This window comes from Hypoxylon trugodes (assembly GCF_022578975.1).
Source record: "Hypoxylon trugodes strain CBS 135444 unplaced genomic scaffold F4822scaffold_2, whole genome shotgun sequence".
Lineage (NCBI taxonomy): Eukaryota > Fungi > Ascomycota > Sordariomycetes > Xylariales > Hypoxylaceae > Hypoxylon > Hypoxylon trugodes.
In genome coordinates this window covers 3,786,519-3,801,508 of record NW_026250017.1, presented here as the reverse complement: position 1 = coordinate 3,801,508, position 14,990 = coordinate 3,786,519, and the positions used below count along the sequence as shown (strand labels likewise).

The window sequence follows — 14,990 nt, the reverse complement described above, 5'->3', positions numbered from 1 at the left end:
CCAAGGCCTCGGAACTACGATCCGTTCGGCTCTTAGGTCTTAGGCCTTGTGCCTACCCAAGTTGTACGGACTGATTGATGATTCCGCTCAGCCATAACGCCTTCAGCCAGGCCCAGATTCAAGCCTCATCACCACGCAATGAGGATTACGTCTACGCTCTAAGCAGACAATTTTGTTGATCTATACTAACTCTTCGTACGCCAAATTCTTAGCTAAATTCAACAAAATTCACAATGAGTTGTGGCTGACAATCGCCCGAGGATAGTCGACTATAGCCATAATCCCCACACTCCGAAGTAAGAGTAACATCCGACGGTGGGACATGAGCAGGCAACATAATTCTCGTCCATTCATACAACTTTTCGGTCGCTAGTATACCGAACTCCTAGATAGATGCCTAAAAGTCGGCATTATGCTCTCGATGCTATACCGCCTTGATCGAGAATAATCCTCTAGAATACCAAGCTTACTTTCTAGTCAATTGACGAGAGAAGTCTTACCACCAGCTTAAACTCGGAATAGTGTAGAGGCATTTTGTCAGGGAATATACTGTAATAGACAGGCAGAACAATTCCCGAAAACAAGATTATTTCACGATAGTCAATATAGAGACATGACGTAAATTGTAAATCTCATAACTCATCTAGCATTGATATGTCTGGGTACCGACCCGACGGAGCGCGAGCTCATCTATCATTACATCACCCATCCCAAGTAACCACCATTCACCATCCATTCCCATTCAAACAATCGCGTAGGCAGACGCATAGCTCACACTCGAATCAGTAACATCCTCCACCAAACTACTACGCTGATACTGCACAAACTTAAACCTATACTTCCCCTCCTCCGGCTTCTCCCTAGCCAACTCCTCCAGCGCCGCCATCGTAACGCCAATAGGATGTCGTCCACAAACCGTATTCTTAGTATGTCTCAAGTTCTCCACAAGCTTATCATGATCACCCGATGCAACGGCATCCATAGCCAAGTGATCGACTTGCTTAATACTCTCATGAATCGGTGGATTCGTCGGCCGCGGCGTTCGTCGACTCAAAGACTGTAGTTCCTCGACCTTGCCCTCGGGCGCATACGCCGTATAACTAAACCGTGAGCCCCAGTGGCAAAAATCGGAGCTGACTACAAACGCATTCTCGGGGTCTTTTAGATACGGCGCTAACAGTCTTCCGAAATCCTTCTCTTCCGCACCGTTGTTATCGCCGATGAGGATAGGCACTATGGTCGGGTCCTCAGACTCGGAAGCGAAGGTTTGAGTGATTCGCTTGTAGATATACGGTAGATGCATCTCGAGCGAGTGCTCATCGACGTCGCCGCGGTTGGGCATGGTCTGGAATTTACCCGTTTCGCGTAGTTGCTTTACGATTACTTCGTCGACGGTGAGGTCGCCGAACGGCGTCTCGTACTTGGCGAACTTGGTTAGGGCGCATCCGCGTAGGTAATACGTGTGCGAGGGACCGAGGACGAAGACGCGTTTCGCTTTGCTAAGATCTAGAGTCTTATACGCCCATGCTGCGCAAGGCCCTGAGTAGGAGTAGCCTGCGTGCCTTTTGGGCGAGTTAGGATTTCCAGTTTATAGTTTTATAATAAATGACTAGTAGATATAAAATAAAAAAGGGAGATAATAAGAACCTACGGCGCAATCACAACCTTAGCACCAGGAATCGGGAGGCCATTTTCGTCGATGGTGTTTGGCACTTCACTAAGGAACCGATCTAGCTGGCTAGACAGGACATCGGGATCCCCATCGTACCAGCTATCAGCGTGGCTAGCCTCCCGGGTTCCTTGTAGTGCCATTTTCCTTGACGCGAAGTACCTCCGTATGCAATCCAGCGTCTTTATCAAGAACCGAACCGGAGAAGAGAGAACCTTGAGGACTACTAGGATGGATGTATATGGAGAAAACTAAGAACAAGGGAAATCGGACAGCTCCGGTGTACCTGATGATCCACGGCGAGTAGAAGTAGTAAGAGTAGCAGTTGTAGGGCTAGTAGTACCTAAACTACCCCGCTGCCCCGCATCTCCCTCTGAAACCTTATCGGAGAGCTCGCAGCTCACAAGGGCGCCTTAGAAGGAGAGAAATGACGTATGTCAGATTATTCAGCTTCCGAGCTTGTGTCACGTAATCTGTATCTGCATATATCTCATCGCATTCGATTAGTTTTAATATGCGTCAAAATAGAAGTGGTCTGTCCCGAGACTAGTCTTGCTTTCAATTCAGATTTTTGTTTAACAGTGGTCTACGTTGTATTCTGTAATTAATTCCATAAAATATTGACAATTAGATACATCACGCGAGCAGTTGCCATTCCCAAAAATATCGCAATACCTATCGTGAGTTTAAAGTACATCCAACGGAAATACTCGGCAATCCTCGAGCGGCGGTTGACCATAAAGAACCCTACCCCCACGAGAGCTTCTCTCAATAGCGACCTTAGCCCCAGCCCGCATTGTACTTTCATACTCTTTGATACTATCAAGCGAACCACCATCCGGCCCCTCGAGAGCTTTAGTGAGGGCGACGGCATCCTTCAGCGCCATCGCTGCACCAACACCACCGGAAGGCGACATTACATGGACAGCGTCCCCAATGAGAGTTACATATTGAGATGGCTCCCAATCAGATAAATCAGGCGTAGATGAGATGACCCGAAGCGAAGTGGCATAAGTCTCGTCTTGCATCTCAATCAGGCACCGCGCCGAGTCATCCCATTCTTCAGCCAGTCTCAAGGCAAGCTCTTTTGGCGTTAAGGAATTGAGTGTCGAGGAGACCGCTTGTTCCGTAAATCCTACGAGCTTAGATGGCGCCAGCATCGACCAGTACATATAATCTTCCGGCAGATCTAGATGGTCAAGTCCACGATGCGGGAAGTGCATGCGTTCTACGAACATGCTAATAGGCAATTCTGAGTTGAAAATGATTTGCTGGATTACTGGCGCTACGTCGCGAACGACGACTAGGCCGCTTAATAGCTTCGGTTGAATACGCTGCTCGAGTTCTGGAGTTAGGGATGTGCGACCGTAGAGGCAGATTGCTTCTGGGTCAACAATCTTGTGGTTTGGCACATGCTGCCGGCGGATACGTGAGTGCCCACCGTCTGCACCGACGAGGAGGGTACCAGAAGCAGTGCTGCCATCAGCGAAGTATACCGTGACAGGTGAGTCTCGGTTAGCTTCGTCTATCTCATAGTGAGTTCCGTCTTTCCCCCACTGAATCCGGTCTTCAAGGCCGCGAAGAAGAACTTTGCGCAGAAATCCTCGGTCGACCGTGTATGGTTTGGGGCCCTTCAAGGCACGACGAGCGAGTAAGTGACCATCGACGGCATTGATAGACGATTCCACCATAACCGTTTCAGCTGTAGTTGCTTCAAACTCGGCGAATAGCTCTGGTGTGGTGAGGTATTGTAGGTCAGGTACAGTATCCGGAAAGATTTTAATCCTGTAACCTTGGTTCCGAGCATCAGGACCAGTGTCGCGCTCAAAAATGGTAAAATTGATCCTACGTTTTTTGAGACTCTGGGCTAAACCCAACCCCCCAAGGCCAGCTCCGGCAATAAGGAGATGCGGTGATGTGGCGGACATGATTACTAGGTACGTATGTTTATGAAGAGTTGGTAACAATGTGTCGGAGAATGGGCGGCCAACAGCATGAGGGCTATGTCATTTGTTTTATATAAGACGTTGGCTGTTATACCATTATACTACTTGTTAGACCATTTTTATCCCTTGCATGCCTATCTCGTATATTTCTTACGTTGTTTGTCGCCTACCCTTCCGCCTTTTAAGGTCAGCTCCTTTCAGCCAACAATTCATTTAATTCGTAGCTTCTTTGCAACGTCAAAACTTCAATCACGCTGAAACATTTGCGTTTCCTTCGAGACTCGCATAACCGTTCCAATATATTATTACACTACTCGTCTCTTCATTAGCATCATGGGCGCCCCAGTAATACTATGCGGCAAAACAGAAGATATTGGACGAGGGGTTATTGCCTCACTCAAACCCGAATATGATGGTAGGTTTTTGGCATAATTGAACACCCCATGTTGGAAGCTGGGACTAATGTATGAATGTGTACCTACAGTCATCCATTTCGTTATGACTCCCGAGGCTGGAGTATCCCAAATTCCTGCCATCCTCAAAGGTGAACAGGCAGTACCGTCAGATTCTACATTAGGAAGCAAGGACTACTCGAAGCCACCCGTCGCCATCATTCTCGGTGGGGGGTATGATGATGCTGGTGCTGAAGTTATGATGAAGGCTTCGTCCGGCATTAAGCCTATGCCCTGGTTGCGACCCGACCTCTCCAAGGCTGCTCCTCCGTTGGGCCCAGAGTATGGTAAAGCCCTCGTGGCACGTATCAAGGAACTGCTTGCACAGCTGCAAAAGCAAGGGGAAATGAACGAGGAAAAAGTTCAATGGTATTGACGCTTCACGCGCATCCTGAAAATAAATTGGAATTTGTACATTTTCTTATGGTAGACTCGATGACCCAAATAAAACCACCACAACTTCACCGGGCGTAGGAAGAATAAACCCGTTAGCTTGAAGACAAACCCCCACCAATTCCCCGAGCATACGACTTCCCTAGGGTTCAATCTCGTTCAGTATGCCTAATGGTTACTTGTTCGATCTAGGTGGGAAGGGTTGGTCCGTGATGGGTCGTTGATGATGAGATTCGATGTAGACAGGCCGGGAAGCAAACGTCAAATATTATAAGACAAATACAAGCATCGCTCCTAATGGAGATGCATTTGTCCTGAATGATCGATCGGTGTTCACTCTGTCCTGTAATGCGGCTACACGAGACTTCCGTACTATATTGTCCTTAGGTGGATGCGGAGTTGACATCCTACCCTCAACTATTGCCATAAAGTTTTTGCTCTGGCAACGTCTCCAGGGCACGTTTACTCGACATCCGGGTTAGTATAGGTATAGTCGGCCCCGCAAGCATGCGATATGTCTTCGTTCTCCATCTCGGGTTTGTACACGGGCAATGATTGACGCTCTGGACTTAAATAATTGCCCTAAGGTTGTCGCGACCCGCCTGGCGGTCCCTCGCCCGGTTTCTCATCTCTATCAACTGCCTCTCCTAAGCTCAATTATGTTAGGTCCTTTTGACTAATAACCGTTGACTCTTGGTCCCTACGAGACTCTTGAAAATGTCCCGGATTCCATCGAAAACCTCTATCTTCGCTCGAAGCGAGGTAACCTAACCGTTGTCCAGGTCCCGCATTTGTTTCCATTCCGTATAGGGACGACATCGTCGTTAGGCCCGGAACACAGGGGTCGACTTGATATCTCTCATTCAGGGCGGTTAATAGGAAGCCAGTCCTTATATGCCTCTGCACAGCATCAAACAGAGCTATTTTATCTAGCTTCGATGCGATCAGGCTGCTCGTAGCGCCGTTGAGAGGCATCCAGCTGAAGAGCGGGGCCGAGTGGAAGAGCCGTTTGGCGTTCAGCAGTCGATCTAGCAGGCAGGCAGGGTTCGTGGCTGTCTAACGGGGGTTGAAGCCTCGCTTTCGAGAAACTCGTCAACAAACTCTCGACAATCGCTATCTCGACCGTGGAGGAAGGAATATCACTGTGCGGCATGATGACTAGGGTTTTGTGGCCCTGTGATATAAGTCTTTAGAGACATTGCTACGGACGGTTGACGCCGATAGGTATGACGCTTTTCATATGGGTGTAGGTTCGACTCTTATTAGCATTATTGATGGTTTGTTGTTTTCCTACAGCAGTTGGCTAGATATATATCGGGAAGAAATCAGAGTCGTTTACCTCCTTTTATAAGTCACCAGAACGATTTAGCTTTACAAAACAGCTCACATGTAAAGAGCGGCTTCCACAAAGTTTTATTAGATCGTAAACTTAGACATAACCTTCGAAAACATAAATCTAACACTTGAGAGAAAGCATGGTCGGATGACAAGGGGGTAATTAAGATGAGGGAATATGAGACAGGTGGCGCTTATCACCGAGCACAGTATTTGATTACTGTGAGGGGCATGAAATGACAGCCCCCTTAATTTTCAACCCTCTCCTTTGTAACTTAGTCTTTCAAAACAGCCTCAACAAGACCTTCTACTTCCGCACCAACGGACCAGAATTTGACAACCTTTAGCCCAGCCGCATCTAATAGCTTGCTAAATTGAGCTTCTGTTCTTTCCATTCCGTTGAGCACAGCTGAGTCAAAGGTATCATTAGCACATTGCATCAACAATCAGTCAATAAAGGCTCGGACCCCGGGACAACATACCCATCATGTTCACATCAAGCAAAGCGGGGTAAAGTGGTGTGTTGCTGGCGGGTAAGACGAACTCCGACAAAAGCAATTTCGAGTATCCTGGTGTCATAGCTTTGGCTGTGTTCTTGAGAATCTTGATGCACTCGGCATCTGACCAATCATGGAAGATAGAGCGGAAGTAATAACATCTAGCACCTATTATTTCGCATCAGCCATCTGCTTAATCATATCGTTGAGGTAGGGTATGATAATCATGGGTACCTTTGATTGGCTGTGATTGGAAGAAATCGTGCTTGTGGCGCTCGATTTTCGGAGTGAGCTCCTGGATGCTATCTATGACAGGTGGAAGATCTTCGAGAACTAGCCGTCCGGGCGCGCTAGGATACCGCTTGTGGAACTCAGCAATGTCATGACCCTCACCGCCACCGATATCAATCACCAAAGTAGCATCTGGATCCGTTTTGGCGTCCTTGAGCAAGATATCATCGACATCGAAGAAGTCAAACCACTGCTTGCGATCTATGCGCTGGCCCGTCATGAAGGCGTTGAAATTGCCCATCATCGGAGGGTCCTTGATCAGCCATTCGAACATGTTGTCCTGCGTGCCGTGCGCGTCCTGGAAGGGACCTGGCGCGCCCTCCACATTCTTGAAGCCTGTCTTCTCCAAGTAGAACGGCATATTGGCCAAGGATCGCGTAGCTGCGGAGAACCTAATACACTTGCGCTTTAGTCCCGCCGTTCTAATAAGGACAAAATCCGTTCTTACATGAATTGGTATCCCCCAAGCAGAACCCGATCTACTAGAGCCTTTGTGATAGCTGTAGGGGCATATTCTTCCTGGCTTGCTTCTTTCACGACACCTAAAGCATTTAAGGGTCGCAAAAGCCGCACTTTACGACATTAGTATTCTGTGTCTTATTCTAATCCGGATAGCCTTAGCAGATATTCTCATACCTATCAGGAGTCTTTCCGCGCCTGTAGCCTTGGCCAGGTGATCGGCCGATGAAGGAGAGTCTGTCTTCGCAATTTCTTGGATAACACCGGCTTTGATTAGGGTCATCAGTGCCGAAGGGGCGTGCGGCTGACAATTCTGGGTTAGAAATCCACTGTGAAATATAACCGGTTCTTTTCCCAGCACTTACGGACATAATAATTCTCCAAATTGTATCGACCGGAGTTTCCAACATTGCCATTGCCTGCATGGCCGCCCCAAACATCTGTTTGCGGGCCCCCTCATCTCCGCTAGCAAGAATACTCTTCGCAGCTTCAATGAAATCTGCAGACGACTTTTCGGCGTTGGCCATATTGTCGGACGTGCTTCGAAATACTTAGGTATGCTTCTGATTTATTATTCTGGTTTTTCCTCTACCAGAGAACGATCAATCAAATGAAGATATTAAAAGCGCCAGATGGGCTCGCCGTCTTCATGAATCATTAAGTATTGCCGCGATTATAGGTATTTGGACCCCACCCTCCTGATGTCTAGACTACCCGCTCCTTTAATGGGTCTATCTGTGGCTCAGCGGCGCGTAGACGAATGATACATTAACATGTCAAAAAGGGGTAAAGCTTAAGTATTATTGAGAGCTATACTGTTATGACCCACTTGTCCTATTCCTTCCTTTCCTCTATAGTGAAACCTTTACTTATACTATTCTAGATTATCTTCGCGACTCTTAGCGTAGGACATTAGGTGCCAAGCTGTTGTCTGTTCTTGACACCGAACATGCAGCGTGACCACCACGTTTGGTAGTAGGCCCAAATCTGGCGGGAGTCCTATCAGCGACGGCACTATGAGAAGTTGAAGTCGTTATCCTAGACAAAAGTCGCTCTCGGGCCAGCCAGGCCCATTTTGAACGATTAGTCCAACGGCTTTACGATAAACAGAATCACCATTACTTTCTAGCAGCATAACGTGGCTCAGGTGTATAGTAGGTGGTTTGGATTTGTAACTCCTACGACGGCGGCGGCTCTTCCCAACCCTTGAAATTCTCCTAGACTTGGCGGGTTGGTAATACAGAGGGTCAAAGATTGCTCGCTCACCGGCCTTCGGATTGAGCATGTCGTCTGAAAGGGATGTGCTCCAGTCTCCGAGGCCCTCGAGCAAATTGGACGCCAGCTCGCCGGCCTTTATGCTGCATTTAGTTAACCGGATAAATTTGCAGTCGTGCGTCGTGCTTGGATAAGACGCTGCACATTCACGGGTCAGGAATACGGTACCAATCCAATTGTTATCGTCAAGAATGCGATATCTGCGGAGCTTCGAGTCCTCGGGAGGATTGCTTTCTGGCACAATCGACAGAGGTCTCGACTGCGCTGTAAACAAGAGATGGCCAAAAATTTCGTCCTCACAAGTTGGAGAAGCGGCTTGGTTAACGGCCTTATGTTTGTCACGGCAAAGTCCAAACAAGCCGTAGTCGAGCCAGCTCATAATCTGGTCATCTGAAGGCGCCTGGTCTATGGCTATCCTTTTGCCGTCCGTTCCGCGATACCTCAGATTTTTGAGAGTTGTCACAAATGTTTTTTGCGCTCGTCCCCACTGAGCACCAACTGCTTTGCTAGCTGGGTTCCACGCTTGGTCTGTCCATCCTACCCAGCTCCAACTAGGCCACTTGTCAAATCTTCTTGAAGACGCAGAAGGCTGCCAAAGCAGGCAGTAGGGAGCCCGCAAAGGAAGAAGTCGTTACAGTATCGACTAAGGCAGCGGAGTACCCCGGAAATAGCGGGAAGTCGATCCGAGCCAAGGGTGAGGCTCCGTTTGGTGAATTCTGCGATTGCGATATTGTAAAGGTCCCAGCACGATGCAATGAGAGGATCTTTCAGTATGGACCACACCGGCATATCCGATTTCGATGTCTGCCGATAACCAGAGATACATTGTACAGTATCTTCAGCAATCGTGTCCTCAGCGCAGGCGAAGTACAGTTGGATGGATGTGAATATTATGAGCCTTCGAGATAATTTGAGTTCTTGGTAGGTCCATCCTCTTGTGTTCCACCGGCTCTTTTCTAAGGGACGCCTTAGAGGAGGTCCGCTAGCGATGTAGTGGATTCCCCGAACATAGCAATCGACCTGCGGAGGGTCACGGGAGCGTAAGCAGGATAGTCCTTGACTTGGATCATCCCCACAAGCCGCTACAATGGTCGCTGTTGCGAAGATATAGACCTTATCCATCTGAGATATTTGTAAGGAGCGGTCATCCTCGTCATTCTGGATGGTGCAAAGCGCATCAACCCAGAGATACTTCTCGCTCAACTGCCGACAGACGTTGATCGCGTCTACGATAGTCTGAGGTAATTCCGACTCTTTCAAGCCTCCAGATACGCAAATTTCCTCGAAAGGTTTGCTGGGAGGGCTCTTGTCCCATACATAGGACAATGCGATGTAACTACAGCCCAGTGGTGCATCAGTCACTCGCATCTCTTCCACGTCAATGACGCGAAGGTTAAGTGGCCACTGGTCTGACACAAGTGAGCTATCCTCCGCCTCGATGAGTATGGTACAATTCCGCCCGCAGGTACTTTTGTGGTGCTCTATACAATTGTCTAGATGACGCCGTATTAAGTCGAAGTCGCAGGTTTCCTGCGGGAGCATCCTAGCGGAGAAACATGGACGTTGCTTTTCGCTGCTGAACAGTCTACTCTTGTGTAGATAGTTCATGTCAACGTGTAACGACGGTCGAAATGGCTGGGCATCCCAACAAATCGAGTTTTCGATACCACTGGACGTCTCATTTGAATTAAAGAATCGTAAAGAAATATTGAGGGCAGAAAAGGTGTCGGATGGGGTTAAGTATACGAAAAGAGTATCCTCTTTGCCCTCGGCATATTTTAGCAGGGACTCAGTTAGAATAGGCGACATAGCTTCTGTGACTATCCAGCAGAGCACACAGTCAGTCGTATTGATGATGGTACAAAATTTGCCGAGGCGGATACCTGGGTCATTAGAGCGCTCCTCGAGCTGACCGTCTATGTCAACTTCTCTGCATGCAGGGCAGAGAGGCTGTTCACCCTCAGACATGATAGAATTATTTGAAACGAAGTAAGATATGACAGTTGATCGGTGAAAGATGACACACTTTTCATGCTTTGAACTATGGCAGGAACTTCTCGGGGCTTACGGGACTGTTATATAGAGCTTTCCCAGAGCCCCTAATCTTTTTACGGACTATCGTGTCGACGCCCGGGTCTTGCTTACCTAGGTTGTCCTAATCAGACCCCATAGAATATACAGCTGGCACAGAAGTCATCATAACACGCATGCGACCTTCACCGCATCTTTGAGTGAATTGAATGCAAAAGTATTGTATAAAATGTACCTGGTAAAATAAGCACCTAGATACTCCTCGTCCCCCATGCTTCGCCGCTCCGATATACACCCCTACCACTTTTCCACCGAGAAACGCCCATTATAAACTACATCATTAGGTACTCATAGTAATACAAAGACACAACCAAGACCTGCCCTGAAATAATGTAACCCAACCTTAGTATATGTTCATGCGTAACATTTTATTACTCCGCCTCCGTCCGCTCTGCCTTCTCGGCATCCGGATTCTTCGTTGCCGGTTTCTTGACCGACTTCCACTCCATCATACAACATGACAGGAATGCTAACCCGCCTAACGGCACCGCGACTAGGAGTACCGTGTGTAGCGCGGCGTTATACTGGTCCAGCAGAGCAGGTAGTTCGTCTGCGGGCACTAGTTTTCGGAAAGCGACGGCGCCCGCGGCTACGATGGCGCGGACATCGAGGCCAGGGAGATCGGTCTGTTCAATGAGCGAGGCGAGGCGGTTCTGAAACACGCTATTGCCCACGGAAATGAACACTGCGCCGCCTAGTGATTGACAAGCTACGACCGCGGCTGTGCCTACAGCTAAGTCATCTGGTCCGAGGACGGTTTGCACGGCTGTGAACCCTTGTTGGATAGACATTCCGAAGCCGGCTGAAGCTAAGACCTCGAAACCGATCCAAGCGCCTGTGCTCATGGTTGGGCGGAATAGGGTGATTATACCGCAGCCCACGGTGCCGATTGCTGAGCCTAGGATGGCAGGGGGCGTGAAGTATCCGACGCCGGAAACGAATACGCCAGAGAGAACGGAAAACAGAGCGTTGGCGACGAAGTATGGGATCATGGCGACACCAGATTCAATGGCGCTGTAGCCAAGAATGGCCTGGAACCAGATAGGTAAGAAATAGGTATGAACAAGAAGGGCGCCGTAGGTGAAGAAAGCCATGAGGCATGAGGCAGCGACAGTGCGCTGCTTGGCGATGGCCGGTGGGATTAGGGCGCGGTCTTGCTTCCACCATAGCCAGCCTACGAATATGATGGCTGTGACACCGGCGCCGGCGAGGAGGCCGATTATTTCAGCGCTGGCCCAGGCTGCGCCTGTGAGGGTGTATTCCAAGGCTAGGAATAACATTACGGCGGCTCCTAGGAGGATCAGGTTACCGATGAGATCTAACTTGACTAGGCGGTCCATGAGTTTCGGCCTGGGTCCGACGTGGGGCTTTGGATGGTAGACGAGGATCATCACGATGATGGTCACGGCGCCGACCGGAAGGTTTATCCAGAAACACCATCGCCATGTCTATCACGATGTTAGTTAGTCGGAGACGTGATGGCTGTAGAAAAGGCACATACTACTAAATCCGTGAATACACCTCCGATAAGGGGACCAACCGTGGCACCAACGCCAAACCTGAGTAGTTAGTTTACTGTGGCTAACAATGAGGGTTCTTGGTCATGAACTCACATTAATCCAACCACCGCTGTATAAATCGGCCTAACCGTTAGAGGAACGGCTGTAGCTACGATAACGAAACTTCCCGTCAAGATACCCGCGCTGCCGAAACCGGCAATAGCGCGCCCAATAATTAAAGATGCCGATGTTGGCGCGAAGCCGCTGATGATAGATCCGACTTCGAAAATTAACATAGATAGGAGATAAGACCACTTTGCATTAAAGAGAGTGAATACGCGCCCGAATACGGGCTGAAAGGCACATGCCGTAAGGAGATATGAAGAACCATACCAACCGATATCCGCTGTAGACTGGAATTCGGAGGTAATGAAAGGAATGGCCTGTTGTTATGTTAGTCGATTGACGCATTTCGATATGGGTAGACGACAACAACCCCTCTTACTTACTGTTGTGATGATAGTTCGATCTATAGAGATTAAGAAAACAACTAATGAGAGACCAATGGTAAGTAATATTAAAGGAATTCCCTTGAGGAATCCGTCATTTTCGGCGTTGTCGCCTTCTGAAGTAGAGGTTTGTTGACTTTGCTCATCGCTTCCCTCTGGAATGTCGGGCTCATACAGCTTCGAGGATTTGCTGATACGCGCTCCCGGTTTCCCTGGATGCCGTTGCTCTGAGACGGGGGTGACGAGCTGGTTCTTTGGTTTGGACGATGCGATTAAGAATTTGGAGTCGTCGGTCCTGATGGTAGCTAGGTGCCGTAAGTGAGGCGCTGAGTCTATTAGGAGATCGGCCAGTGTGGTGTAGCGATCTGCTTCTGAAAGACTCGAGGAGTGAAGGCGAACCTGGCTTCCCGTTTCGCTGAATCCGCCTGTTAGAGTCTTGCTTGACGTAGAAGATAATTCCCTTGAATGAGCGGCTTTGAACCCTGAGACGGTCCCGATGAGCTCTTCGGCGAGCCAGAAAGGAGAGACTGAGTGTGGTCTGGTGACGTTGGATTGGCTAGAAGTATCGCATTCCGTAGAGGAACGACTGGCCCTGCCATCGCCTTCGTGGGAAGACGTAGAATGATACACCGACGAAGCGTCGTCTTCTGGTGATGAGGCACGATGGCCGCCGTCCTCCTCCATGTCGCCTTTGCGCTGCTGTAGCTGCTGCTGCCTTTTGCCAGGTTCAACAGTTTCGATGACCAGGGTAGCAGTGCATGTAGGTCCAGATCCGGAACGAATGTAATAGAGGCGGTAGGGAATCATCAAGACGCGTCTGTTGGCAACTGTGTTACCACCCCGGTCAAGCTGGGTTCCGAGTTGCCGTTGGGGCGGATTGAGGAGCCGACGTCACTGTGCGCCTAATAGACGATCCGCATCTAATTCCGCAAGGCTCTAAAAGGAACCTGTACACGACAACTCCAGAGCCAATACCGAGTCCGCCCAGACCAAGAACCCCCTAGTTCGTAGTTGTGCAAAAACAAAGCCCCCACATCTAATATTCCTTGTTTTTGTCGGTATATGGGGCTAGATCTCGATCCGGTAAATTAATTAAGAGAAAAACAACCCATATTCCTACACAACTCGCTCGTTCACTCGCTCACTCTTCCGTAACGAAGCCACTTGCCGACATGGGACAAAGCTGGGCGGTCCGGCTACAAGCGAAGAGACCCACGAACTAAGAGAAGGAATAGTTGAGGGGGATCCGGGACATGAAAAGGTACATGGCGGATTTGGTGCGTACGTGTTAAGGTCGGCGATCACTATAACCTTAGGTTGAAAAGCTGAAGTGCCCCTTGATCCAATAACAAACTGGTATAGAAGGGGACAAAAAGCAGGACGGAAAGATTCAATAGCTCTAGAAATTAGTGCTCAGACGGCGCGGTCGATCCTACCGTTGCGGTGGATACGAGCTGAGAAACGCCCGGCTTGAGCTAAGAGAGCTATAATAGAGCCTCGACGGCTGCCCTTCCAGGGGTACATTGAAAGAGAGGCTTGTTATGATAGAGGAATGTAGATTTACCTAACTAAGAATGGGTAAATAGGTCAATAGATTCTATCAAGTAGGTGTATGTGTAGGTCAGCTGTATGTAAGTTTTAGCGCGTATAGGTTGTAAAGGACCAAGAGGGAAGCGAGAGAGAGACAAGCTATCAGGGAGCTCGGAACAAAAGGGGAAGAGATCGTCATCCCGCCGTCTTGGGAGTGGGCCACTAGCGGAGGTGGGCCGAAGCCACCGATGCAGCTTGGCAGCAGCCACCGTATCCCGGGATTTGATCTTTCCAGATGAACGCCAGTGACCCCCCCTGCTCTTCATTATCTTCCTACCCTGCACGGCTACAGTAAGTACCCAAGTATCTACTACGTCAGGTACATAGTGCCAATAATTTCTTGCTCCTGTTTCCTTTTCTTACTTATATGTACTCAATATTTTTGGCCCTTTTCCCGTTTTAGTACTTCGTAGTACCCGCACTAAGACCAAGTATCGAGTACATTCAACATTAAATAAAATACGTCAGCACAAAACGGCGGTACACTACCACCACACACCCGCTGTTACATAGGACTAAGATTATGTACCTACTTCCTTACACTACCTCCACTACTTACGTGTTCTACCCGCATAGGTGCGGAACTCGGGAGAGATCTATCCATTCGTCTAGGTACCTGACTTATTCTCTTTTGGTCTAAGTTACCTAGTAGGGTAAGAAGATAAAAAAGATTCTCACTTGCATGATGTAAATATTCTCCTAGTGCTGAAGACATACAGGCGCCTTGAATCTTGGGTCTATCTAAATAGAGGATCATGATGTATCATGGCCCACGTGGCTCGCAGAGGAGAGGAACACACTATTGTACTCGGCATTGACCGAGTACAAGAAGTATTCGATATATTGTATCCCTGAGTCGGTTGGGGCAGGGATCGTAATTCCGCCAATCTGCACGGTTGGGGTAGTTTTGATAGGTGATATTATATTGCTAGGGTTCATCCCATTTCGGTTTATTAAGGGTCTGTTATCACTGCAGGAAGTAAT

The 14,990-nt window shown here is 48.7% G+C and overlaps 6 protein-coding genes across 6 annotated transcripts; 1 reads left to right on the top strand and 5 right to left on the bottom strand.

Annotated features, from left to right (window-relative positions):
- Positions 1-614: 614 nt before the first annotated feature.
- Positions 615-2,049, bottom strand: F4822DRAFT_392528 (UPF0103-domain-containing protein). Its single transcript, XM_051457213.1, has 2 exons — positions 1,652-2,049; positions 615-1,562 (listed from the first exon to the last, which is right to left on the bottom strand). The coding sequence occupies exons 1-2, from the start codon at positions 1,810-1,812 to the stop codon at positions 743-745; spliced, it is 981 nt and encodes a 326-aa protein (XP_051318667.1). The 5' UTR covers positions 1,813-2,049; the 3' UTR covers positions 615-742.
- A 171-nt stretch (positions 2,050-2,220) lies between these two features.
- Positions 2,221-3,837, bottom strand: F4822DRAFT_145478 (FAD/NAD(P)-binding domain-containing protein). The gene has a single exon (XM_051452898.1). The coding sequence runs from the start codon at positions 3,595-3,597 to the stop codon at positions 2,356-2,358; it is 1,242 nt and encodes a 413-aa protein (XP_051318666.1). The 5' UTR covers positions 3,598-3,837; the 3' UTR covers positions 2,221-2,355.
- F4822DRAFT_144881 (uncharacterized protein) lies at positions 3,774-4,586 on the top strand. The gene is made up of 2 exons (XM_051452897.1): positions 3,774-4,030; positions 4,100-4,586. Exons 1-2 carry the CDS (start codon positions 3,949-3,951, stop codon positions 4,441-4,443), a joined length of 426 nt encoding a protein of 141 aa, XP_051318665.1. The 5' UTR covers positions 3,774-3,948; the 3' UTR covers positions 4,444-4,586.
- A 1,484-nt stretch (positions 4,587-6,070) lies between these two features.
- Positions 6,071-7,569, bottom strand: F4822DRAFT_426093 (S-adenosyl-L-methionine-dependent methyltransferase; the record flags this gene model as incomplete). The annotated part of the gene is made up of 6 exons (XM_051460482.1): positions 6,071-6,204; positions 6,278-6,460; positions 6,527-6,975; positions 7,032-7,155; positions 7,220-7,346; positions 7,408-7,569. The coding sequence occupies 6 exons, from the start codon at positions 7,567-7,569 to the stop codon at positions 6,071-6,073; spliced, it is 1,179 nt and encodes a 392-aa protein (XP_051318664.1).
- A 506-nt stretch (positions 7,570-8,075) lies between these two features.
- Positions 8,076-10,285, bottom strand: F4822DRAFT_426092 (heterokaryon incompatibility protein-domain-containing protein; the record flags this gene model as incomplete). Its single annotated transcript, XM_051460481.1, has 2 exons — positions 8,076-8,906; positions 8,978-10,285. The coding sequence occupies 2 exons, from the start codon at positions 10,283-10,285 to the stop codon at positions 8,076-8,078; spliced, it is 2,139 nt and encodes a 712-aa protein (XP_051318663.1).
- Positions 10,286-10,779: 494 nt separating this feature from the next.
- F4822DRAFT_426091 (MFS general substrate transporter) lies at positions 10,780-13,223 on the bottom strand (the record flags this gene model as incomplete). The annotated part of the gene is made up of 4 exons (XM_051460480.1): positions 10,780-11,856; positions 11,910-11,967; positions 12,022-12,350; positions 12,417-13,223. The coding sequence occupies 4 exons, from the start codon at positions 13,221-13,223 to the stop codon at positions 10,780-10,782; spliced, it is 2,271 nt and encodes a 756-aa protein (XP_051318662.1).
- Between the last annotated feature and the right edge of the window lie 1,767 nt (positions 13,224-14,990).

Bases quoted from the DNA above. Each gene is read 5' to 3' on its own strand.
- F4822DRAFT_392528 (XM_051457213.1), bottom strand. From the start codon at position 1,812: ATGGCACTACAAGGAACCCGGGAGGCTAGCCACGCTGATAGCTGGTAC. The intron at 1,563-1,651 runs GTAGGTTCTTAT...CTCGCCCAAAAG, and splicing joins GCTAAGGTTGTGATTGCGCC to GCACGCAGGCTACTCCTACT.
- F4822DRAFT_145478 (XM_051452898.1), bottom strand. From the start codon at position 3,597: ATGTCCGCCACATCACCGCATCTCCTTATTGCCGGAGCTGGCCTTGGG.
- F4822DRAFT_144881 (XM_051452897.1), top strand. From the start codon at position 3,949: ATGGGCGCCCCAGTAATACTATGCGGCAAAACAGAAGATATTGGACGA. The intron at 4,031-4,099 runs GTAGGTTTTTGG...GTGTACCTACAG, and splicing joins ACTCAAACCCGAATATGATG to TCATCCATTTCGTTATGACT.